The sequence below is a fragment of the Mustela putorius genome, unplaced genomic scaffold, assembly GCF_011764305.1.
Source record: "Mustela putorius furo isolate JIRA1106 unplaced genomic scaffold, ASM1176430v1.1 tig00000127_pilon_pilon_pilon, whole genome shotgun sequence".
NCBI lineage: Eukaryota > Metazoa > Chordata > Mammalia > Carnivora > Mustelidae > Mustela > Mustela putorius.
The window spans coordinates 6,567,998-6,595,686 of record NW_025421288.1 but is presented as its reverse complement, the minus strand read 5'-3'; the positions used below and the strand labels follow the sequence as shown (position 1 = coordinate 6,595,686).

The 27,689-nt window shown below is 35.9% G+C and overlaps 1 protein-coding gene across 1 annotated transcript; it reads right to left on the bottom strand.

Moving 5' to 3' along the window:
• Window positions 1–1,503: 1,503 nt before the first annotated feature.
• Window positions 1,504–27,689, bottom strand: LOC101692024 (membrane-spanning 4-domains subfamily A member 18-like). Its single transcript, XM_045068731.1, has 7 exons — window positions 27,501–27,689; window positions 25,798–25,851; window positions 21,400–21,543; window positions 14,823–14,879; window positions 6,940–7,059; window positions 4,473–4,590; window positions 1,504–1,655 (listed from the first exon to the last, which is right to left on the bottom strand). The coding sequence occupies exons 2-6, from the start codon at window positions 25,843–25,845 to the stop codon at window positions 4,483–4,485; spliced, it is 477 nt and encodes a 158-aa protein (XP_044924666.1). The 5' UTR covers window positions 25,846–25,851; window positions 27,501–27,689; the 3' UTR covers window positions 1,504–1,655; window positions 4,473–4,482.

Sequence of the window (27,689 nt, the reverse complement as noted above, 5' to 3'; positions counted from 1 at the left end):
TATTCACACCTTACTCCCTATTTTACATTTCCTCTTAACCTATGCATGTACTCAAGTCTCTCCAATTGTAGTTTCTAGTTCATGAGGGTTGACTGAACAGAGGCACCCTCTTCCTCATATCAACTCCAATAAAAAAAAAATAATAAAATCCCTGTTTCGTGTGTGTTGAGTTTGACTCTGGACTCTGGGAACCAAATGAGGGTTACAGAAGGGAGAGGGTTGGGGAGAAGGGGTAACCAGGTGATGGATATTAAGGAGGGCACATGTTGTGATGAGCACTGGGTGTTATGCACAACTAATGAATCATTGAACGCTGCATCAAAAATGAATGATGTACTATATGTTGGCTAATTGAACATAATAAAAATATACAAATAAAATTTAAAAAATCCCTTGCTACACTGAAAAATAGGTAGTGACATTTTTCGATCTATAATATGTGAATCCCTAAAGAACTGAAGAAACAGTGCATAACTTAAAGGTTCTGCAACAGAGGACTCTTCTAAATGGTGGAAGTTTTTGCACTTCATAAGCAAATAATGTATACATATAGCACACAGATATTCCACTCCTGAATTTATTTCCCAAAGAAATTCTTCAAGGGGCAAAGAATTGTAGGCAACATAGATGTCTCTTTCTGGGAAAGTGAGTGTGTAAAATTTCAGATGCATGCTGTAACTACTGGGCTGCATTTAAAATCAATTGATTGATGTACTGATAACAACGTGGATGGATTTTAAAAACATACTGCTGAGAGAAAAAAGTATGTGTGCATGTGTGTATGTGTATAAGCTCCATAAATTACAAATACATGCCTACAGTACAATGCCATGCATTGTCTGGAAATACTTAAAATATGCACGTTATATACAATGGGACAGTTGCTCATGGAGGGAAGGAAGTGGGAGTGGGGTATGGGATATGGGGTAAGTTATTTTTTAAAAGTAGAGGAATCCTTACAGATATAAAAATTTCTAATAAGATAATGTACCTAAAATGTTTATAAAACTCAAAGTGTGATTAAACGTAGAGTAAACTTGTGGACAAAAATGTGTAACATTTTGGGAATTGGACTTCCTAGAAAGACTAAAATCCAGGAGATATTCATTTGTGTAGTTTCAATAATGTAAGGAGATTTTAAATTATAATATACTTTTCTCTGCTCTAGGTAGGCTATGCAAATTTTAGCAACAGCTGGTAAGAAATAATTAGAAATTGTGTTTCGAGATAATCTGTTGAGAGACCTTCAAAGGCAATGGGACAACTTTTTATAATTTAATTTCCTTTTCACAATGAAATGATTTCCTTGAGTCAGCATTTATCATATCATCCTATAATATTAGATCTGAATCTCACTCTAGAAACATGTACCCATTTTTAGAATTTCTCTTGTATGGGAGAATCTCTGACCAGATTCAGTTTGAGATTAATTTATGCTCACCACCCCACACAGAAGAAAAACCATACTTATCAATTTAAATTTTTATTAATGAAATGGGGGAAAGGATATACTCAGGTGGACTTAATTAAAACGCATTTTCCAAGAAGCCTCTTGAACAAAATGAAGTTCTTCATTCACCACTAAACTTTTCTCCTTGACTGAGGTCATAATGGTTCTTTAATATGTAGGAAAAGGATCCCCTTCTGCCATGCACCTGAGGTAAGTTGGATGTTAGTAAATTGAATCATTAAAATACTCCAAAATAAAGAATTTCAGGATGTTGAGTAGAATTTAGAAAGAATGCGCATTGGAAAGTTCTTATCCTTGAGTTTTAAAAAATTAATCCATGTGCTTTTGCTGCTTTAAAAAAATTTCCTTCCTCCCTTTTTCCTCTCTCCCTTTCTACTTCTCTTCCTTTTCTTTCTCCCTTCCTTCTTTTTTGTTTCTTTGGGTTGATAGCCAAAAACAATGCTATGTGAATAGATAGATCCCTAAATACAGATTGATCACATAAGAACATAGAGCTTTCTACTCAAACTAAATTGCATTATTTAGTGTACTGTTGAATACCTACCAGTTTAAATTCTGAATAGGAAATTATACATTCTTATGTGTCCAACTTCTACTTTTTCTTCCAATTTATTCATAGGAGAATTATGAATTTGATGTGTGTGTATGTATGTGTATGTTTATCTTCCTTTTGGCTAGAACCATAATTTCTTTTTTAAATTCTTAGTTTGAATGGTTTTAGAGAAAATGAAAGGCATTCCCATTTTACTGCTTCTCATTTTACTACTTGGCCATCATTTTCTGGTCCCACAAACTTGACCTTTAACTTGGCTTTTTTACCTGGGCCTTCTTATACTCCTATTCTGTCCCTTGACTCTTCCAGCTTTAGATCTACAGTTTCTCCATGGGCAACACCATTTATACCTACAGCTTGGTCAACCATCTATAAATTTATAGCAATCCTCATGCTGAATCTTAATCCTAGACCACTCTAGTTATAGGCTTATATTTCCAGCTTGTACTAGAGGTTTCAACTTAGATGATCCCAAAGCACTTCAAATATTTTTCAAGCTGAACTTATCATCTCACCCACAAAATCATTTCTTTGTCTTTTCTTCCATTTAAGAGTACAACCATAACCCAACTGCCCTGGCCAGGCTGCTGCTGAGAAGCTCTCTCAAATGGGAGAAAAAAATCTGACAATCATTTTGATGTGAAAATTATATATATATATATTCTCCTCCTTTTATCCATCTCCCAAAATTAAAATTTAGGCAGGCAACACTTACAAAATGAGAGTTTGTTCTTATAGCACAACATTCATTTCTGTAATAATTTAGACTCAATCTACTTTCTTATCTCCCATGTCCCACCACTGACGGCCACACAGATCATACTCCATACTCATTAATCTACTTACCATTCTATAAATATGCCTTGTTTAGTTTATTATCTTAATCTGCAGATTGCTTTGCTTAAATAATCTCTATTTTGAATTAATCTGATAATTAGGCACAGAGATGGGATTATCTGCAAAAACTTCTCCCTTTGGATTTTCTACTCTCTTGATACTCAGAGGCTATATCTCCATTTTTTACTGCAAAAGGAAATTCCTTTTGAGAATATGTGAGTAAGATGTCATTCCAGAGAAATTAGGGTATTGAAAACCTGAGGGCTGGGTCCCTGATTGCCTTTCAGTAAATTTTCTGTAAAGTTTTCCTCCCCATTGTTAGTTTTTGATATCCTAAGAAACATGTTGCTTGAGGAAGCTTTCGCATATTCTGGTGTTCTATAATTTCCATCATTGTACATTCCACACAGGACACTTTAGCTAGGAATAAAACTTAACAGTCTGTGGTATAGCTTTCAAAGCTGGGATTTACCCATATCATTGTTCCTTACCTCATAGCTTAGATCAAAGGTTTCCTTTGGCCTCTTCCATTTTTTTCCCCACATTATTTGGGCAATTTGTATTTCTGTACTCCTATCAGAACAATGGTTGACTTGATCTCAGTCATTTGTACTTCAGTATGATTGTTTCAGTGCCTATCTTTAGCAGATGCTTGAAGTGGAGGGTGATATTATCTGGGTATCAGTGGCTTCATCCAAGTACTTATGAAGTCTTAGGACCAAGAATATTTGAAAACAGAATCTGTAAGGATCTCCTTCCCTCTTTTCTGCCAAATATTTTTTCTACATCTGTCCAAGACCCCCAGGTCCTAGACATTCTGATTTCTACTTGTCATTTCCTAAATCTCTCTATGTATCTGGTTTAGAATTTACGGACAAATTACTCTCTCCTCTACAATTAACTTAGTGCTCCTTCTGGGTAGTTCTTATAATTGTATTAATCCTGAAGCCTGGACCTTTGGTATGGGCACTGGGGAGGAAAGGACAGATGTATCTTTTACTAAAGTTCTCAGATTCAGTGATGTTGACATCAGTTGGAGATAAAGCTTGTCTTTAGACTTGAAGTAGCTGATGTGGAGGAAGTAGGAGGATGGCTTTTACTAAAAATGGCACTTATACCATCTTTTGCACCTTTCCAGTTATGTCAAAACCACGGTTTCTGAAAACACTAAAGGTTCTGCACTTTGCTACCCAACATGTTCTCTCAAACTTTGAAAACTGTAATTTTTTTAGCATCCCAAATCCCTGCACCTGGTCACAACCTCCACAAAGTTTTTTGTTTGTTTGTTTGTTTGTTTGTTTCCAGTGAAATGTCCGTCAGATTAAACAGACTCGAGCCAGCAAATCACACATCTTCTATCCTGTTCTCTCATGAGGTGCGAACATAAAAATATTATGCAATATGATGTACATTTGTCTAGAGCAAATTATTTACCCTCAATTGTAGAGAAACCCATTTAGTACACAGGAGTGCAGGGTGTTTTCAGCTACCTATAACACAGCTTTGAGAGGACACTAAATTCTTATCAAAACCTTAGTTCGGTTCCTCAAAGAGGGCTCATAGCAGAAGCCACTACCTTCTAATTCGCCAAGGGAGAAATGAGATACTCACCATGTCTTTATTATCTGTGATATTTTGCTTTGTATCCCCAATGGACCACTGTACACGTCAAAAACAACTCGAGGAAGGTGAATAGGAACAGATATTCTGAAAGAATTTTACCACTTCTCTGTTTCCAAAAATAAAATATAGATTCCTTACAGATCTTTATATATTAACACATTAGAAATAATAAGGAATTGTACAATTGTAGGAAGATGAAAAATAAAAGAGAAAAACTACTCGATAGATCCCCATCCCCTAAAGCCATGGGTATTTATTTCTACTTTTCTTGATCATAATGGTAACTGATAATTATTGACAATTAGATTAGGCCAACAAATTTCTGCCAAATGACTAATAAGAATCATCAACTGTGTTTTCCTGGGTGTTGTTGTGGATAAGGAAAGCGAATTTTCACTGAGGCCAATGAGCCTCTGGAGACGGTGGAACCGAGATACTTTTGAGGTCAAGTGTTACAGAGCTAATCTAACAGAGAGATGTTAAGAATTAGGCCTCTTCTGGGATATGGCGGTATAGGAGAACTTACCGTGAAGGAAAAAAAATGTCTGGGTTTGTGACTCAGGGTCAACAAAGGGCTTATACGTCTTCTGGGGAGGTGATTTCTTCCTGGGATTATGCCTCTGACTATAAGCCCCAATAGACCTGTGTCCTTGCAGGATAGCTGGATATTTGCAGGATAGAATAATGGAAGCCTGCAACACCCAAAGCACCTTTGTGACAAGGCGACCAAGGGCTACTGGGACCAGTTTTCAATCCTGACACCATATAATAGTAAGTGAAATTATGGGTATGCGATTAGGCCATTGAGATGCTCTGCGATTGTAGCAACTCGGGGTCTGAAGTCCATATGGAATCTCTGGTTCTCAGTGTTCTTGAGTAACTTGAGAGGATCACCAGGAAAGAAATGACCTCAGGAGGGAGACCTCGGATTTCTTGCTAATACGAACATTGGTGGTTTAAGAGATAAATTGGAAAAAGGAAAGAATCAAGGTTATAATTGCACTCCAGCCCAGTAAAATGAGACATTTCTGTTATGCAAATATAATCTTAAGTAATATCTGGACGTTTATTTTTACTTTAAGGTATCCTTCAGGGTAAGTGTCCTAAAATATTAGCATTCCCTGCAGCAGTAAGGTGGCTTTTTGCTGTGTCATATAATGGATTTCTGTTAGAACTCAATTTTGTGTAGTGAAATAACTTGAAATTTAGAGCCTTTTTTTTTTTTTTTTTACGAGAATGAATGTTCTGCAAGTAAATAGCTCTGACCCTGAACAAGCAGCTTAACATTTCTTAGCTTATTTCTTTAATTGGGTCAGAGACATAAATCATTTCTTGAGGAAGTTTACAATCCCACTTGCTGTAAAATCACTCTCAAAGCTATGTAAAAATAAGAAAAAAATCAGCAAAATGCAAACAAACATATGCTTTGGAACAAGCTAATTGACCAAGAGTTCGGGATGTTGAAGGAAGGGGAGCTTGCCGTATTAGGCTAAGAATTCAAAAACTGGCAACCTCCATAGGGCTCAATTAGAAATTGAGAAAGAAAAGTTGGTTTCTAGGTCTTGGTCAAAAGCCCAGGTCTTTCGACCTTTGTCAAGCAACTGGGTAGATAGAATAGAACGAAAAGAGAGGAATCCACAGAAAAGGCTTTAGAATTATGGTCTTAACTTCTACTCAACTTGCTTAGCACTGATTCTCATCTCCTTGATTTCCTAGCTTCTTCTCCTCTGCACATGAGCAAACCTATATTGTGAAGTACACCGATATCCACAGTTCCACACAGACAGAAACAGAAATAAACACAGATTCTGAAGCACAAACATGGACACACTTAGAAAGACTCACACAGACCTGCTGATGGGCAGACTGACAGACCCAAAGCAGGCAGTCCAAAAATGTCTGATAGTCACGTGCATACAGATCTGGATATACATACATTCCAAATTATACACCTCTATGGAGTCCAGATTTATTTGCTCTTGACGATTATATCCCCGAAGAACATAAAGCCCTAGGTGTCACAAGTACATAAGGATGTTTTCTCCTTCTTTGAAAATCAAATCATGCTGTAATAAAATTGATCATTTAAGGCCTTGGCAAACTGTCCTCAGAGATGTGGTGACCTTGAAAGAACTGAGCTGCCTATTGTAAAAAGATCTTGGATACCAGGTGAGACCAGAACTGAGTAAAATGCTAAATCACTCAAAATATATCTATTAATATTTATAATACATTCCGTTTGCTTACTTTGGGCAATCCGAGGTTGAGAAATGTGACCTGTAGTTTGAACCACATTTGTAGTATGTACATGCACCAGATATGTTTAAAGGTCACAAGGACATGATAAAGGTCACTGTCATATATTGCACAATACTTAAATACTTGGATCACTCATCAAATAAGTTAATCTAATTCTAAATTTGTGGTGAGATTTTCACAGAAACTTGGTACTTACCTCTGGCCAAATAGTAGCGTATGTACTCAGACTATACATAATAAACTCAACTGATAGTAAAAGCAGACCACTCACTGCAATGCAGGCACTTAAAATGTTCAGTATTATGGTATAGGACAGCTAAAATAGATAAAAAGAGTCACCTGGTCACTGGACTTTATCCATATACATCACTGTCAAGTATATTCAAGTAGAAGATTTATATAAATTCTGACCTTTTCTGAATAGTAAGGTCATTAAAAGGACCGTCAGAATTGTGGATTTGTCAGGAGCCCAAGAGAACTAAACAATTTTGGAAAAAAATAAGACTTTTGATGTAGCGTGCATATGTTTATTCCTTCCCTGACAAATAATTATTGAATGTTAGTTCTGTACCATGCACACTATCGTCTGTCTTACTAGATGAAGAGGGAGAAAAGTAGTGGTCTCTGCACTCAAGGAAGACCACTGGGGAAGGCAAGCAAGTGCATACTAAATAGAAATAGAAGGGGGGCCTGGGTGGCTCAGTGGGTTAAGCCTCTGCCTTTGGTTCAGATCATGATCTCAGGGTCCTCAGATCAAGCCCTGCATCAGACTCTCTGCTCAGTGAGGAGCCTGATTTCCCCCCTCTCTCTGCCTACTAGTGATCTCTCTCTCTCTGTCAAATAAATAAATAAAATCTTTAAAGAAAATACGAATAGAATGTAAAAGAATGCTAACAGCAGCAACAAAACAATCAAACAAACATGCTAACAATGTAGGCAAATTCACAGTGCCGATAAGTTCTGGTCCCCAGAGACCCAATATTCTAGGAGTTTGCCACGGTTCATTTAACAGTGCAAGAAGGGGAGTCACAGGGAATTTTGTTGGAGAGACAGGTGATATTTAGATAAATATTTAGGATTTTATCTTGAAGATGGTGGAGGATGACATTGCTGGTGGTGCCTGCTCTATTTTTAGGTCAGACTCCTGTCAGGCTATGTATTTGGGACAATACATATGTATAATGTTGTTGCATGATTACACTTTGTCCATACATGAGGATGTATAAGGGTATCTATGATTTTCAGAGATACATTCTTAGGATGTATAAGGATATCTATGATTAAATATGTATAAGGGTATCTATGATTAAAGTAGGAATTACTGTTAACTTTTTAAACTTATGCCTTTTATTTCTTCTTGACTTACTGCACTGGACAAGAACTCTTGCACAATAGCTTTCTCTCTCTCCCTGACAAATAAATAAATGCAATCTTAAAAAAAGAACTCCTGCACAATATTAAAAAATTTGGTGAAATAATAATTTCTTGCACACTTCTGATCCAAAGGGAAACCATTTAGTCTTTCACCATTAGTGTAATATTAACTATACTGTTTTTTTTTTTTTTTTGTAAGTGTCCCTTAGCAGGTTGAGGATGTTCTTTCTATTAATAGTTCAATAAGAGCTTTAAAAAAACATTTTTTAAAGATTTATTTACTTATTTGAGAAAGAGAGAGGGAAAGAGACAGAGAATGAGAGCAGGGGGAGGGGCAGAGGAAGACAGAGAAAAAGTCCCGAGAAGGGCCCGTGCGCAGCTTGGAGCCCAGTGTGGGGCTTGATCCCACAACCCCAAGATCTCACCAGCTGAGCCAAAACCAAGAATCAGACACTTAACTGTGTCACTCAGGTACCCTTAAAAAAACTCTCAAACATTTCAAATGATTTTCCTTCATCTCTTTATCTGTTGTTTTCTGAATATTGAACCAAGCTTGCATTCCTGAAATAAATTTCAGTCCATTATGCTTTTAAAAATATCACTGAACATGATTTATGATATTTAAGCATTTTGACATCACCATTCATTACAGATAGTGTTTCTTTTCTTTCAAGGTTCTTGCAAATTTTTGGTGTCAGGATCTTGTTGGACTCCAAAAAGTCAGCTGGGAAATGTTCCTTCCCCTTTCTTTTCTGAAATCTTTTGTGTACCATGTGATATCATTTGTTTATTAAATCCTTGATAAATGTATTACTTAACATGTGTGTCTTGAATTTTCTTCATGGAAAGATTTTTAATGATTAATATAATTCCTTTAACAAATGCAGAGATAATTATGTTTTCTACTTCTTGTTTCTGTTTTGTAAATTCATTTTTCATGATTTCATAGTATAGTGTCATTTGTAGTATTTCCTTATTTTTTTACTGTCTCTAGGACCTGTAGTGATATTCCATCTTTCATTTCTGATACTGTAATTTATATTTTATTGTTTTGCCAATTAGTCTTACCAGAGGTTTATCAACCTTATTAATATTTTCAAAGAACAAATTTTCAGCTTTGCTAGTTTCTTTATTATTTATCTATTTTCTGTTTTAGTGACATCTGCTCTTTATGATTTCTTACTATTTACTTTGTATTAAATATGTGCTTACTTTTCTAGCTTTTTAAGTTGGAAATTGGATTTTAAACACTTCATCTTTCCTAATATATAGTTCTATGTGTTTTTTTAAAAAGATTTATCCAGTTATTTTAGAGAAAGAGCAACAGAGAGCATGTGTGCACGTGTGTGCAGGAAGTGGGGGTGGGGAGGGGCCGAGGGACAGAGAGAGAGTCCTAAGCAGACTCTTCCCTGAGCACAGAGCCCAACGTGGGCCTCAGTCTCACCACCATGAGATCATGACCTGAGCCAAAGCCAAGAATTGGACTCTCAACCAACTGTGCCACCAAGGCACCCCTCTAATATATACTTTCAATGCTGTAAATTTCCTTGAAGCATTGCTTTATCTCAAAAATATTGACATGTAGTATTTCCATTATTCAGTTCAAAATATTTTCTAAAATTTGTGATTAAATGTGCTGTGTAATTTACAAATATTTGGATCCCTTTTGGACATTTAATAACTGATTTTTAATTTAATTCTATTTCCTCTTAAGTCATTTCTATTTCCATTCAATAGGTTGCCTGTAGTAAGAATAGTAAAACTATTCTACAATATTACATTCAGTCTAGTGAAATTTGTTGTTGCTTCTTTTCTCGTTCAGTGTATGCCATATCTTGATGAATATACACCGTACAGTTTAAAAGAGCATGTGTTCTACAGTCCTTTGGTGTAGTGTGTTTTACAAAGGTAAATGAGGTCAAATGTTTTAATTTTCTACTCCTGGTTTTTGCCCCCTTGTTTTATAAATTACTTAGAGAGACATGTCAAAATCTACTATGATTGTGGATTTTTCTATTTCCTCTTTTATTTCCTTAGTTTTTGCACCATTTATCTTAAATTTCTAATATTAGATACATATACGTTTTGGGGAGTTATGTATTCCTGAAGAATTAACATTTATTACACCAAAATGCCTCTATTTCTAGTGACATGTTATGTCTTGACATTTATTGGTCTTTGATTATTGTGACCACATGAGCTTCCTTATGCTCATGTATATACATTCTTTCATGTATTTTTTCCTATTATTACTTGAAATCTATATTTGTCCTTATATTAAAAACAAGCTTCTTACAGACAGTGAATAGTTGGGCATTATTTTTTATCCAATCTGGACTTTTAATTGGAGTGTTTGTCTATTTACATGTGATACGATTACATATCCTATTTTTTTGTTGTTGTTGTTCTTCATTATTCTGTTTGCATTTGGGTTAAAATAGTTTTTAAACTTTTATTTCCTCTGTGGGCTTTTTTATCTGCATATTTTTGTATTATTGAATAGTTTAGGTTCTACTGTATGTATCCTTAATTTTTCACATTTTACTCAATATTATCTCACTTCATATGGAATGTAACAAATTTATAGTACTTTAATTCTTGCCTTAGTGTTATTTTGTAAAATATTATACTCATACATGTTATAATATAGAAAAGACAATACCAGCTTTTAAATTGAGGTATATAATTAGCATACATCATTATATTGGTTTCAGATATACAATATAATGACTCGATATTTGTATATATTACAAAATGAACACCACAATAAGTATAGTTAACATCCATCATCATACATAGTTACAAAAAATTTTATCATATATATTATTTTAAAATTTATAGGCCAGCATGGTGATTTTTGTACAAGTGCTGGATTCCAAGTTATGGAATTGTTGCTATATTTAGAATGAAGCTTCCCTCAGTTTTTGGACAGCCAGTGATTGCTTATATAAAGTAATTAATGTGCTGTGTATACACAGAAAATAAAATTTTAAATGTTTAAAAAATTGTATTATAGTGATGAGAACTTTTAAGTTTTACTCTCTTAACAACTTTCAAATATACAATACAGTGTTAGTAACAATGTAATTGTCCTATTGCACATCCCTATGACTGGTTTTACAATTGGAAGTATGCACCTTTTGAACTCCCTTCACCCATTCTACAGACCCTCAACCTCCACTTCTGGCAATCACCAATCTGTTTTCTGGGTGTATAATGTTTGCTTATTGGTGTGTGTGTGTGTGTGTGTGTGTGTGTGTCTGTGTGTGTGTGTGTCTGTGAGCACATGTGTGCATATATATACATATATATATAGAGAGAGAGAGAGAGAGAGAAAGAAAGATTTTTCTAGATCAAATTATACAGTATTTGTCTTTCTCCATTTGATTTATTTCACTTAGTATGATGATGCCCTGGAGGTCCACCCATGTTGTTGCAAATGGCAAAAATTCATTCTTTTTTCTTTTTTTTTAAAGAGGTAGGGGATTTCACTTTTTAATTTTTTTTTAATTTTTTATTTTTTATAAACATATATTGTTATCCCCAGGGGTACAGGTCTGTGAATCACCAGGTTTACACACTTCACAGCACTCACCAAAGCACATACCCTCCCCAATGTCCATAATCCCACCCCCTTCTCCCAACCCCCCTCCCCCCAGCAACCCTCTGTTTTGTGAGATTAAGAGTCACTTATGGTTTGTCTCCCTCCCGATTCCATCTTGTTGTGACAAGATGGATGGAACTAGAGCGTATCATGCTTAGCGAAATAAGTCAAGCAGAGAAAGACAACGATCATATGATCTCCCTGATATGAGGAAGTGGTGATGCAACATGGGGGCTTAAGTGGGTAGAAGAAGAATCAATGAAACAAAAATTCATTCTTTTTCATGAGTGAATTATATTCCATTGAATGAATATATATATATATGTATATACATATATATATATATGAATGACATATATATGTGTGTGTGGGTCTGTGATATATACATCACATTTTGTTTAATCATTCATCTGCCAATGGGCATGTAGGTTATTTTCATATCTTGGCTGTTGTAAATAATGCTGCAGTGAACATAGGGATGCATATATCTTTTCAAGTTAATATTTTTGTTTTCTTTAGATAAATACCTGGAAATGGAATTGCTGGATCGCATGGTAGTTCCATTTTAATTTTTTGATGCTCTTTCATATTGTTTTCCATGGTGACTTTACCAATCATTCCTACCAACAGTACATGAGAGTTTTCTTTTCTCCACTTTTTCACCAACACTTGTTATTTCTTGCTATTTTGATTTTAGCCATTCTGACAGGTGTGAGGTGATGGCTCATTATGGTTTTGATAGACATTGCCTTGGTGTTTAGAGATGCTGAGCTTCTTTTCATTTGAAAACAATAGGTGCTGGTGAGGGTGTGAAGAAAGGAGAACCATCTTGCCCTCTTGGTGGGAATGCAAACCGATGCAGCCACTTTGGAAAACAGTATGGAGGTTCTTCAAAAAATTAAAATGGAACTACCTTGTGATCCAGAAATTGTATTATTATTGTATTTATCAGGTATTTACTCAAATAATACAAAAAAACTAATTCAAAGGGCTACACGTACCCTGATATTTATAGCAGCTTTATCAACAATAGCCAAATTATAGAAACAGCCCAAGTGTCCATCAACTGATGAATGGGTAAGAAGATGTGATATTTTATATATAATGGCATGAAAAGAAATAAAATCTTGTCATTTGCAACAACATGGATGGAGCTAGAGAGTATTATGCTAAGTGAAATAAGTCAGTCAGAGAAAGACAAATTCCATACGATTTCACTCATATGCAGAATTTAAGAAACAAATGAACAAAGGGGGAAAAAAGAGAAGGAGGCAAACCAAGAAAAAGACTCTTCTTTTTTTAAAGAAAAATTTTTTAACACTTTATTTATTTGACAGAGAGAGATCACAAGTAGGCAGAACAGAAGGCAGAGAGAGAGGGGGAAGCAGGCTCCCTGCTGAGCAGAGAACCCGATGTGGGGCTCAATCCCAGGACCCTGAGATCATGACCTGAGCCTAAGGCAGAGGCTTAACCCACTGAGCCACCCAGGCGCCCCCAAGAAAAAGACTCTTCACTGTAGAGAACAAACTGACAGTTACCATAAAGTAGGTGGGCGAGAGATGGGTTAAACCAGGGACAGGAATTAATGAGTGCACTTGTGGTGAGCAGCTGGTATTGTATGAAAGTTTTGAATCACTATATTGTACACCTGAAGCTAATATTACACTGTATGTTAATTAACTGGGATTTAAATAAAAACTTTTTTAAAAAGTCAATTTCAATCCTCTGCCCATTTTTAAACTTTTTTTTTTTTTTTTTTTGCTATTGAGTTATATTTGATCTTTATATATTTTGGATGTTAACCCCTTATCTGCTATATGATTTGTAACCATTTCTCCCATTACAGAGATTGGCTTTTCCCTTTGTTGATGGTTTTCTTTGCTGTGAAGAAGCTTCTTAATTTGGTATAGTTCCATTTGTTTATTTTCTACCTTTTCTGCCTTTGGCTTTGATGTCAAATCCAAAAAAATCACTGTTAAGATGAGATAGATGGTTTCCTTTCTTTCTTTCTTTCTTCCTTTTGAGAAGGAGAGGGGGTAGAGAGGCATGGGGAGAGAGAGAATCTTAGTCTCCACACCAGGTATGGAGCCCAGCACAGAGCTCACACCATGAGATCACAACCTGAGCCAAAATCAAGAGTTAGATGCTTAACTGAATGAGCCACCCAGGTGCCCCCACATTGGTGTTAATCTAAATTTGCATATCTGGAATTAGACATGATGTATCATTATTTTTGTATTTTTCACAATACTCTATTTGTATTTTTCACAATAGTTTATATTTTATTTGCATATATACATATATATGTATGTTTTAGTATTTTTACATCTATGGTCATGAGAGATTTTGGTCTGTAATTTTCTTTTCTTGTAAGATCCTGGTAGAGTTTTAGGATCAATGATATACTATCGTCATAATGGGTTGGGAGGTATTACCTTCTTTTTTCTATTCTCTGGTAGAAATTTGCATAAGGTTTCCAAATATGATTGCAGATTTCTTTTTCTTTTCAATTTTGTCAATTTTATTGTCTTATTTTGAAGCTACATTAATAGGTGAACAGATATTTAGGATATTTATACATTATGTTGGACTAAATCTTTGATTATTATGCAGTGTCCCTTTCTAATAAAAATCTTTGATAATTTTTGCTTTAAAGCCTACTCTGTATAATATTAAAATAGTCTTCCTTTAGTTAAAGTTCACAAGAAATATATCTTTTCCAACTTCTTCTTAGAAGTATGTTTTTAAAATAACAGTGGTGTAAGATGGGGGTCCAATTTTATTGTTCTGCATGTTGTGTATCTGGTTTTCCCAGTACCATTTGTTGGAAACACTATTCTTTCCCAGTTGAGTATTCTTGAGTCCCTTATCGAATATTGGCTGACTGTAAGTGCAGTGATTTAATTCCAGGCTCTTGATTCTGTTCCATGGGTCTGTGTCTATATTATGCCAGCACCATCCAATTTGGATTACTATAGTTTTGTAGTATATCTGATATCTTTCTCAAGGGACTCAGAGAGAATGCTACCTCTTTACTGATCCTCCTTCTTTTGGCAAATAAAACTGTTATCTCTAGAGTTGTTACAAACATTCTGACTTACCAAGAATACTGTACGCCTCCTCTCTACTATTACTGCAAGGGCTCCTGAGAAGATAAACTGGAAACAAAGATCATGTTTATTAATACCCAGCCATGTTTATATATGAACAGTAAGAGAATTATGGAATGCTATAACATGAAGGATATCATCTTAATTCTTTAGGGGGACCATTGAGACAATCGTTCAGAAAATAATTCAAAGGTTCTGTAGTACAGAGATGGAGAAGGCATAAAGTCTCTGTTCAGTAATGTAACATGTCATTAGAACTGGAACCATGGGCACCTCAAGTTGACTTCATAGGGCAAAAGAGTGTCAAACTTTACTTAGATTTTTGTCAGTAATAATTTATTGATCCCATAAGGTGAATGACAAGAAAATATATCCAGTTAATGGATTTACTGATAGACAATATTATATTTTGGTGATTTCACATGCAAGTACTTTTAATATAATGTTAAAAATATTTTAGTAATGGAAAATATAATTCAGAAAATATTTAAGTTTCATTTTACATATTTAAATATAAGATCACATAATGTCTTCTGTGAGTAGCTTGTTCTGAAAATTTCCATCATTTCTAAAACTTGTTAGAAACATGACAGGGTATATCAGAAACTTATTTTTTTTTAATTGATGAAGTTTTATGCATGCATGGAAACTTCCCACAGATTTAAAAAAATTAACTATTCAGTTAGTAGTAAAGAGAAGGAATGTTCTTGCCCCACAAAAAATGGGACCACTAACATGTCAATACTAAGTAGCCTTTTAGTGTCTGGAGGATCTAAATTCGAATTCTTTGTACTTTGTTTTCTATGTGACTCAGTAGGAATTACCTATCCTTTCATTAGTTTTGCTTTTTTCATTGGTAAAATGGGGATTTGTATTTTTCTACCTTTCTGTCTTACAGTGTTGTTGTTGTTGTAATAGTTACATATGGAAGAATTCACTGAGTTATTTATAGCCAGCTTGGTCCTACTGCTTGCACCTGAGGCTCAGAACTGTATTTTTCAGATTTCCTTTCCTTATGTGGCCCCTGAAAGTATTATATTTCATACTGGAAGCAACCTAAATGTTCATTCATTAGATTATTTAAGCATAGTAGATTAATATAATGGAATGTTAATCAGCAATAATAATGAATGAATAATTACTGTATCAATAACAAGGATGGGACTCACAATCCCAATTGAGCAAAGAAGCCAGATACCTAATAATACACACTATATGATTCTACTTATATAAAGTTTAAAAACACTTAAAAGAAATATATAATATCTGAAATCAGGTTAATGATTAGGGTAGGAGGAAGAAAGAAGGGACATGAGAGGAACTTCTGAGATCCTAGAATTTTTTTTAAAAAAATTTTTTGACCTGCGTGTTGATACACTGATATAACAATTTTGTGGTAGCTGAGATGTACAATTAAGATTTTAGATTTTTGTGTATGTATGTTTTATTTATATGTTAAAAATTTAAAAACAGGATAACAAACAATAACACCTAACTCACAAAATTCTAACAGCCTTAGATAATTCAGAGAATTAATATAGATGCTAATATACCAAATCTAATTCACTGTCAGCAACTTCCTTTTGGAATATCTTACAATGAGTGAAAAAACTTAAAATTTTTTCTTTCATTGAAATTTTGAGTCAATGTTTTAATAACTTCATGCAAATATTAGTAATCTAATGTCCTCGTGATTGTAGTATTATTTGATATATTAATACAATTGATTACTGTTTTCATTTAGAACCTGTGTATTTAGTACTTTTAAAATTGGATTAAGGTGCTCATTTTTGTTATCTGAGCTATGGTGGCCTCCTAGCTTTCTCAGATCTAATCTCTTACCACTCATAAACTGACAACAGTAAAACAATCTAACCATGGCACTATCTTCAGTCAGAATACTATTGTTCAGGGCTGTCCAATAGAAATGTGATGCAAGGAAAATATGGAATTTTAGGTTTTCCAGTACACCCTAAGAAAAGTAAAATGAAATAAACAAAAGTTGGCAAGGACATGGAGAAAAGGGAATCTTTGTGCACTGTTAGTGTGAATGTAAATTGGTACAACCACTGTGGAAAATACTATGAAGTTTTCTCAAAAAAATAAAAATTATAAAAACCATAGAATGCAGTAATTCCATTCCTGGGTATTTACTCACAGAAAACAAAAACACCAATTCAAAAAGATACAGGCACCCCTATGTTTATTGCAGTATTATTTACAATAGCCAAGATATGAAGGCAACCCAAGTATTCATTGATACATGAATAAAGAAATGATGTGTTTGTGCATGTGCACATACATACACACACACATCAAACACACACAATGGAATATTACTCAGGCACAAAATGGTATATTTTGCCATTCATGACAACATGGGTGGATATAGAGGGTATTATGCTAAGTGAAATAAGTCATCCTGAAAAAGAAAAATAGATATAATTATATGTGCAACTTAAAAAACAAAAGAAAAAAAAAAAACCCAAAAAACCAAACAGACTCTTAATACAGGGAACAAAGCCAGAAGGGAGTTGGGTGGGGGATGGGCAAAACAGATGAAGAGGATTAAAAGGAACTAACTTCCAGTTATAAAATAAATGAGCCACAAAGATAAAAAGTGAAGCATAGAGAACATAGCCAATAATACTGTAATGATGTTGCATGGTGACAGGTGGTGACTACAATTATAGTGAGCACTGAGTAATGTATAGAATTGTCAAATCAATATGTTGTACACATGAAACATATAACATTGTATGTCAATTATACTTCACTAGTAAAAGAATAGAAAGATTTACAAAAGTGTAAAGAAATAGCAATAAAGTGATTGTTTCAAAGGTTTAATTTTACATAAATATATGAAGAAATAAAAGTAAAATTTAAAAAAGTAAATATAAACATGTGAAATTTATTTTAATAATTTGTATTATATAATCCTAGAGATCTAAAATACTATCATTTCAACATAGAATCAATTCAAAATTGTGCTATATTTTACATTCTTTTTGTGCATATTAAGTTTTAGAACTCTGGTGTGTATTTTATATTGCAGCACTTCTCAGTGTGGTTTAGCCCCATTTTGAGTGCTCAGTAGCTACCTGTGACCCGTGGCTGCTGTACTAGACAGTGAAGCTCTAGCCCTGGGTCATCTTCTATATTTTCACCCACTTACTGGGTAATCTCAACCAGTTTGATGGGTTTCAAAATCTACCTGCCAGTGACTCCCAGGCTCATACCTGGAGCCTAGCTCTTTCTTCCAAACTCTAGAGTCTATATCTAACAAGCTACTCAGGATCTCCAGTTGAGAATTAAACAGATATCTCAAACTCTAAAGGTTCAAAACAAACTCATTATCTTCCCTGAAAACCAGCTCTACCCATAGTTTTCCCTTATCACTTGATGACAATCCACTCCTTCTGTTAGCTTAAACCCCACTTGAGCATTCCCCTTAACTTCTCTTATATGCCACACCAATCCATCAGGATATTAAATTAACTCTTAAAATTATGTTATTTTTAACCACTCTCACTACTACCAACCCTGTTTGAGTATCGTCTGGATTTCTTCAGTAGCTAAAGGTCTAAAAGGTCTCCTCGCCCCCCCCCCTTCATTATCTTTTGAACACAGCAGCCAAAGTGATCCTTTTAAAACTTAAGCCAGATGATTTAACTCTGCTCTTCAAACACTATAATAAGTCTGATTTCACATACACTAAAAAGCCAAAGTCCTTACAATGGCTCTTGGAGTCTATGTTATTTGGCCTCCATTATTTTTCTGACATGTTTTTTTTTGTTTGTTTGTTTGTTTGTTTTGCTACTCTTGTTCTTTCTCACTCAACTTTGGCAATCCTGGCCATACTTTTTAAGGAGTATTGCAGGCACATCAGTCATTGAAGACTTTGTTCTGGCTGATTCCTGTCCTAGAATGTTCTCCAGATTTGGCAAAAACTCACTTTTTCAAATATTTGTTCAAATATCATTGTGGTATTTTGAATTATTGGCCCCAATTCTTTCTTCCAGATAGTAACATATTTCCATACCCTTGCCATGGTCTCATTGTGGTTGGACTATATTTCTTTGTCCCCCAAATTATAAATTGGCCATTTTATTTGCTTTGGCTGAGATGTTAGCAGATGTGAGCCAAGCCGGGGCTGGCAATGTTCCTGTGTGATTAAGGTTGTCTTCCTGATGATTAGTAATGTTGAGCATCTTTTCATCTGTCTGTTCACCATGTGTATGTCTTCTTTGGGAAAATGTTTATTCAGGTCCTCTGCCCATTTTGTAATCAAATCGCTTTTTTTTTTTTTTTTTGGTGTTAAGTCATGTATTTTTAAAATATATTTTGCATATTAACCCCCTATCGAATCTATCATTTGCAAATATCTTCTCCCACTCAGTAGGTTGTCTTTTAGTTTTGTTGATGGTTTCCTTTGCTGTGAAAAAGTTATCCTAATGTAGTCTGAATAGTTTTTGTTTTTGTTTCCCTTGCCTTAGAATTCACATCTAGAAAAATATTGCTATAGCCAATGTCAGAGAAATTACTGCCTGTGCTCTCCTCTATGATTGTTATGGTTTCAGGTCTCACATTTAGGTTTTAATCCATTTTGACTATTTTTAAAAAGTCCAGTTTCATTCTTCTACATGTAGCTATCCAGTTTTTCCAGCACCATTTATTAAAGAGACTGTCTTTTCCTCATTGTATATTCTTGCCTCCTTTGCCACAAATTAATTGATCATACAACCATGGGTTTATTTCTGGGCTCTCTATTCTGTTCCATTGATCTATGTGTCTGTTTTTGTCCCAGTATCATACTGTTTTTTAAAAAATTGCTATTTATTTTTAAAATTTCTTTTCAGTGTTCCAGAATTCATTGTTTATGTACCATACCCTGTGTTCCATGCAATACATGCCCTCCATAATACCCACCAGACTGTTTGATTACTACAGCTTTGTAGTATATCTTGAAATCTGGGATAATGATACCTACTGCTTTGTTTTTCTTTCTCAGGATTACTTTGGCTACTCAGGGTCTTTTGTGGTCTCATACAAATGTTAGTATTACTTGTTTCTAATTTTGTAAAAACTGCTGCTGTTTTTTTTTTTAATAGGGATTGAATTGAACCTCTAGGTTACATTGAATACATAGACATTTTAACAATACTAATTCTTCCAATCCATGAGCACAGTATATCTCTCCATTTGTTTGTGTTGCCTTCAGTTTCTTTCATAAATGCTTTATACTTTTCAGAGTATAGGTCTTTCACCTCTTTGGCTGAATTTATTCCTAGGTATATTTTATGGGTTTTTTTTTTTTTTTTTTGGTGCAATTGTAAATGGTGTTGTTAATTTCTCTTATTGCTACTTTGTTATTAGTGTTATTAGTATATAGAAATTTTATTGATTTATGGATAATAACTATGTATCCTGTAAGTGTACTGAATTCATTTATTACTTCTAGTAGGTTTTGGTGGAGTCTTTACAATTTTCTTTGTATACAATCATATCATCATGTGACAGTTTAACTTCTTAGTTACCAATATGGATGCTCCTTATTTCTTTTTCTTGCCTTATTGCTATGGCTAGGACTTCCAGTACTATGTTGAGTAATATGCACAGGGGGTAAGTGTCCCTAACCTCCACATTATTCAAGGGTCAACTGTACTTTTGGTTGTGTGCCACTGAGTTTTGTCATGGCTTCTCTATAATAATAGATTACTCATAGTAATTTTTTTCAATGAGGACTGCTTCTAACATCCAATTAAAAAAAAATAACTTGTATGCTTTTGTTGCTTTCCCAGAACCTTCACTCCCCTTACTCTACTTTTTCTGTTTTACTGCTATAGCCTTATCATATTCCAACACACTATCCCTGCTAGAATAAAGCTCTGGGGTCTGTTTTGTTTGTTATAGTTCTGGCACCAAGAACAGGACACATAGTGGGTAATCAGTAAGTACTGGCTAAATGACTAAATTTCAAGTGTATTATTATTATTATTATTATTATTATTAAGATTTTTACTCAGGATTTTGTGGGGATAATGTTGCATCATCCACCATACTCTCAGACATGATAAAATTTTCTTTAGAGATTTCTCTTTAATTCTGTCAAATTCTTCTTGGACCAACAGAACAAAAAGATTTCATTTTTCTTTCCCTACTTAAATTCTATATGTCCTACATTTCCCTACCAATTATGATTTCTCATTTTACTTGTCCCACTTGCAAAATAAATGACCTATGGGTAGTGGAATGGTCATCAACCATTTTCTATTTTCTCCAAATGCCCCCTGTGCATCTTACTATTGTACCCCTTATCCAAAGAGCATGTAAAAGTGTCCCTTTAACAAAGGCATATTCTTATTATGAAAGAATGTTACTGGTGAAAATCTAGGTTTTTTTTTTTTCATTCTGATATATTCCTTTTCAACTAGATATAAGAATTCATTCATTGAAAATAGGGATTGTGAATTTTTTCTGTTCTGACACACTGCTTGCTTCAGAAACAGTTATTAAATATGATGAATAAATTAATGAATAACAACCAGGGAGCAGATTATTCACTTACACATGGAGATGACCAATATGGGTACCCTGTTACTGCTGAGAGAGGAATATATGATTTTTCAAATGCAGAAGGTTGTGAGAGAAACAAATATGTCCACAGCAGTCCCACGCCATAAATGTTCAGACCAGTCATTATTTCTATAGCCTGGAAGAAAAGAATGCCACTAATTACTTACTACTTTTCAGGCCCAACCTTAGAAAGGAAAACATCAAGAAAAAGTAAAGATGGAGAAGGCAGATGACAACTTTTTAAGATTCTCAACACTTAATTCAAATGAGGAAGTTTTCTTATCATTTCAGAACAGTTTTAAGATGCAGCGACTATTTACATGCCCCATAAAACTGTACTAGGGGCTTGTTTATCTACTTGGTTCAAGTGGTCATATGGCATGAGCCCTCGAGCCCTGGAAGAACTGATCTCCCTCAATATTCGTCAGTGGCTATGCGGCCAACAATCCACATCTGCAGACACAGCTCTTGTATCAGGCTTGGTATTTCTGATCTTATGTGCCCTTCTCTCATCTTACCAAAATTTGATTCCTTCTGTTCTACCCGCCCTCAAGTCATTTGTAACTATGGTTTATAGCAGAGTCTGCTGTGCTTTATAAAGAAGAGTCAAAGAAAGATAGTGAACCCTTGGGATTCCTGGTTTCCTAGAACTCTTTCTAGGAATCATTATCAGGTATGGAATTTGAGGAGGATCTCTGTCCACTGAAGCCAGATCAGTTGTGATAGTTTGAGTCAAAGGAGGAGGAAAATTAAAAGCTTACTACCTAAAGTCACAACTCACTGTAAGAACTTTCAGTTGGTTTTCAGATAGATGTTTCTCCGGTGTGCTTCCTGCTGGCACAGCTGAATAAACTACTCCTGCCTATATCTCTACCACCCAAACACAGGAGTTAGTCTGAAAAAAACCTGCAGCAGTTATACTGGAGTTCAGAAACTAGCATCTCTTGCCTTACTCATATTTCTGTGAGACCTGGGGACACTGACAACTTTTTTCTCACAGATTCCCTCATACGGGATAACTTTAACTTGAAGTTTGCAATAAACTTCTGTTCTGAAGCGAATTATGAGGCAAATAAAGATGTGGCTAGTTGGTGGGGATATTTCTCTCATTTAGAGAGTACTCTGCCTTCCAAGCAACATATAACTATGCATTTAGTGGCATTTCTGACAGGCTGTGTCTGGGGAAGGAAGCAAGGGGACATTGGAGTAGATAGGTAGTGGAGCTTCATAAAATATGATGACTTTGTCTGAAATCTGAGTTTAGTGAAGGATATAGGATCTTTAAAAACTTTTATTTTTAAATAATTATAAATTCACAGGAATTTTCAGAAATAGTACAGAGAGGTTCTGTGCATGCTGAACCTGGATTCTCCCAATGGTTACATCTCATGTAACTTAGAGTACAATATCAGAATGATGAACTAGACCTTGGTATAATGTCTAAGTCAGGCAGAAACACGTTTCCTACCGTACACCTCCCCCAGCCCCAATCGCCATCAATAGGCTGGAATGACACAACAAACTCTTAGTAGAAAATATAGAGGAGACAAGCTTCATGATGTTGGATTTGGTAATGACTCTTGGAAAAAAATGGATGAATTGAAGTACATCAAAATTTAAAACTGTGCATCAAAGAACACAATCAGCAGAGTGAAAAAGCAACCCATAAAATGGTAGAGAAATTTGTGAATTATGTATCTGATAAGGAGTAAATATCCAGAAAATATAAAGAACTCCTATCACTCAACAATAACAGCAAAAACATACAATCCAATTAAGAAATGAACAAAGGACTTGACATTTCTCTAAAGAAGATATGCAAATGGCCAATAAGAACATGAAAAGATGCTCAACCTCCTAACCAATCATTAGGGAAATGCTAATCAAACCACAGTAAGGTACCACTTTATACCTATTAGAATGGCTATCATCAAAAAAGAATACAAGCATTGAAGGGGATGTGAAGGAATTGGATCCTACTATAGGTAGGGATGTAAAATGCTACTACTACTATGGAAAGTTTCTTAAAGGTTAAACATAGAACAATATGACCCAGCATTTCCATACACACACACACACACACACACACACACACACGAAGAACTGAAAGCAGGGACTCAAAGAGACATTTTACACCTATGTTCATAGCAGCATTATTCACAATAGCCAAGTGTCTATTGACGGATGAATGGATAAACAAAGTGTAGTTATACATACAAGGAAGTATTATTCAGCCTTGAAAAAGAAGGAAATTCTGACTTAAACTAAATCATGGATAAACCTGGGAGACATTATACTAGTTGAAATAAGCTCATCACAAAAGAACAATTGCTACATGATTGCATGTATCTGAGGTACTAGAGCAGTCAAATTCATAGAGACAGAAAGTAGAATTGTTACTGCCAAGTGCTACAGAGAGGGAGAGGGAATAGGGGAGTTATTATTTAGCAGGTATAGAGTTTTAGTTTTGCAAGATGGGAAGAGTTCTGTGGAGGGACAGTGGTGATGGTTGCCCAACAGTGTGGATGTACTTGATGCCTCTGAACCAATACACTTAAAAATGGGTTTGATGGTAAATTTTATGCTTATATATTTTAGTACAGTTTATAAAACATATCACTTAAGTCTTTTGCTTCAGCAAGTCTTCTCTTGTACTGTGTTGGCAAGGATATGGGGGCATGGCCACCCATGGCCACTGCTATGTGGGAGTTTGATACCCTATTCATACTCCATTGACACTGTGGGGGAGAGGGGCACCATAGGGTTCCCCACTAAGCCTCTGCGGATATCACCAGGGCTGGTTGAGGTAAAGTCACCACATTATTTCCTCCCCATGTGGCCTCTACTGACACTAGGGTGGGGGTTAGGATAGGGGGCTCATTCCAGCTGAGAGATGATGAAGGCCTTAGCTTCCCACTTAGCTGCCTCCTGATACCACCCTGAGGAAGGGGAGGGACCTTGTTATAGGCAGGTGATGGGGTGACATACATATGTATGTCCCTAGCTCTTTTAGGGACATATGTATGTCACCCCATCACCTGCCTATAACAAGGTCCTATAACATATGCCTATAACATATGTATGTCACCCCATCACCTGTCTATAACATAGGCATATAACACCTGCCTATAACATGCCTATATATACACACAGGTGTATATATATCACACAGGTGATATATACAGGTGATACACCCCATCACACACACACACACACACACACACTCTATATATACACTCTTATCCAAGTGTTTGGGTTACAGTTTTCTTGATCACTCAGTTTTGCATAAAGCAAAAAACCAAAAACCAACCAAAAAAAAAAAATCACAAAAAAGCCAGGAAACTCACCACCGTGTCATTCCTTGGATTCCAAGGTCCCTAGCTCTTCTGCCTCATCTGTACCTTTCAGAATTGTCTTATATTTGTTTCAAGTTTTAGCTGCAATCAGTGATAGAAATAGGAAGTGTGTCTACTCCATCTTGTCTAGAGCTGCAAGCTGGGATGTTTTTATTGAATGAAATGAGACCCAAACACTTGGGTAATGGTAGATCTCATTATATGGGCAGTAATGTGGTCAGTAACAGACCTATTTATTCTCAAGATACATTTTAACTGTTCTTCTCAACACCCAGAACAGATAAGTGGGCAAGGGGATTAGGAATCAAAATCTTTAGTATCATAATATTGGGAATGAGGAGATAAAATTCTGGATTCATTGCTTGCTTTAATGTAAACTTCTAGTTCAAGTCTAGCAGAGGATTGGGTAAATCTGAAATAAGTGATTTCAGATCACTTATAAATGATAAGGCATTAACAGACTTGAGATGTTGGGAATATCCTTGGACGAAGCTTTAAACCTGATGGTTTGATTCCTAATCTGGCTCTATCACCCAGCAATATGGGTAGATAAGGCAAAGGGATAGACCCTGCTACATCTGATGGGACCTGATTGGGGAAACAGTGGCATGATTAGGGGACGAAGTCAAGAACATAGTGCCATTATGATCAATGTTTACAAAGCTTTATGTCTGCAGTTTCTGAATATAGTTTCCACAATCTGGCCATCTCATTTGGGACCATGTTATCATTAGCTTAGCATGAGATGATTTATTGATGCCCAAAAGGAATTTTCTACTCAAAGGATATTTTCTGGGAGTACGATGAGGTTGTGATGGTTTGGGGTTATGTAAATGTAGTTGATAGATTAATAATCTCTGCTTTATTTAACTTTAGCATGATATACAGCTTATCCAATCAGGCTGCAAGTGGAAAGTGCAGGTATTTACATAACTCTTAACTCTCCTCCATTTGGGAAGATCATAATAGACATGGTTAAAGTCTTTTCATTAGTCTGTAATCATTTACTTGCTCAAGTAGTACTTAGTTCTTACCCCCAACAATCTTGTTTCCTTTCTTATCCACAGATGACGTCTTGGCATTTTTCACTAAAGATACAGAATAGAAATGAAAGGATAAATGTATTTCTCTTTTGTCATAAAATATGAGGACAAATTAATATTATTTTCTTGGGTAAGACACTTAAAATCAAGAGGATAATCTACTTCTAGAGCTGCTAATTTTTCACTGTTTTGTAGTTCCCTGAGAGATGTTTTTCATCAAACCATCAAGATGGTTATCTTGAAAAAATTCAAATAATTATTTCTCAAATAGTTTTATTCATTTGCCATCCTTAAATTGGGCTGCAAGCAAATTGTCTGGGGTGGCTGCTCTGATTCATCAATCCCTCTAGAAATTACCGATGTCCCCGCAGTTTATGGGGTCTGGGAAACTGGACTTCTGTTTGCTGTGTTTTAGTCTCTTACTCTACGCTATTTATTTCCTAATTAAAATCTGGTACAGGGGCACCCAACTGATAGACTCCATTCACATGCCTATATCAGCTGCAAGGGAAGCTGAGAAATAAAGTGTCATATATCCTGTTTTGGAAAGGTAGCTTCACGAGGTAGGGACCCACAAAAATGTAGGAGATGTGTTCAATAGGTAAGCCAAGTAAAACTCATAGATATCTATCATTACAATTGTGGATAACCTTTGAGATTTCTGTAGAACTCCTATGAGTCCTTCCTCGAATGCATATTTAATATCCGTGAGAATTTTTCCCTATAGGGCCAAAGGTGAAGATCTAACTCAAATTGGGTCCATAATGTGCTCTCCCAGGTTATTTGGGCTGGTCTCCATGTGAGAAGATCTAAAACCTTGGGAGCTATGGTGTGTCATGCTCCACCCTAATGGACAAAATGGTAGAGAAAGGGAGTTTTGAGTGTGAGATGAACAGAAAGGACACACAAAAACATGAAGACAGAGGGGAGAAGAACTTTCTGAGTTTCTGATGGCTTTCAATTTTCTCCTTCTAGTTTCTTTTGGAGAGCTGGCTGACTTCTTGCCCTTACCTTATATAAACGTATCTGTTCTTACATTACAATAGTTGTATCTTCATTTTGGTAAAACCAGTAAGAGACAGTTTTTGATTCTTGCTATACAAGTCTTTTTATTTATTTATTTTTAATGGCCCTGTCTTCTCACTTTCCTCACACGCCTTTGAGAACCTGCTCTCCAGGATCTCCAATGTCTGATGGACCTTCTTTTATTCCTCAACCTCTTATCTACAGCCATACCTTAAGTCTAACAACTTTCCCTTCTATTTACATAAACCGGCAAATCTGACAATCTGAGTTGCCCCTGAGGGGGACTCTTGACGCTTGACACTCAGAAAATGTAGAAAGGTACAGTGGAAAGAATCAAATTTTGTCCGTAACAAGTTACTACGTGGCCTTGACCGTATCATTTATTCCTTCAAAGGTTGTTTTCTCAGCAGCGAAAACAAAACAACCAAAACCCCAAAACCAAACCCAAACCAAAAGACCCCAAGCCGAAACACCCTGTGTTGGGGGAGCAAACGGGAGAAACTGGCACAATACTGAGACTCAAACAAGAACCAGCTTTGGGAACGCCTGCTTTCAGAGCGGTCCGCGCCGACCTCGGGGGGGGGGGGGGGCTCCCTGCGGTCACGTGATCGCAGGGCCGGCGGGGCCGGCGGGGCGTGATCCGCCAGGTGGCGCCCTCAGTGCCCTACCTTTCGGCTCCTCCCGGAGTCCCGGCGGCGGCGCTGGCCCAGCGGGCACCCCTCCTTGAGCGGCGCCCCTCATCCCCCCTCGAGCGGTTCCAACGCCGCGGTTGCGGTCGGGAGCGCGGCGTGGCGGCGCAGCGCGAGGAGTGGCGCGCTGGGGGCCTCCGGGGTCTGCGGAGCGCTGGCCCCCGGAAC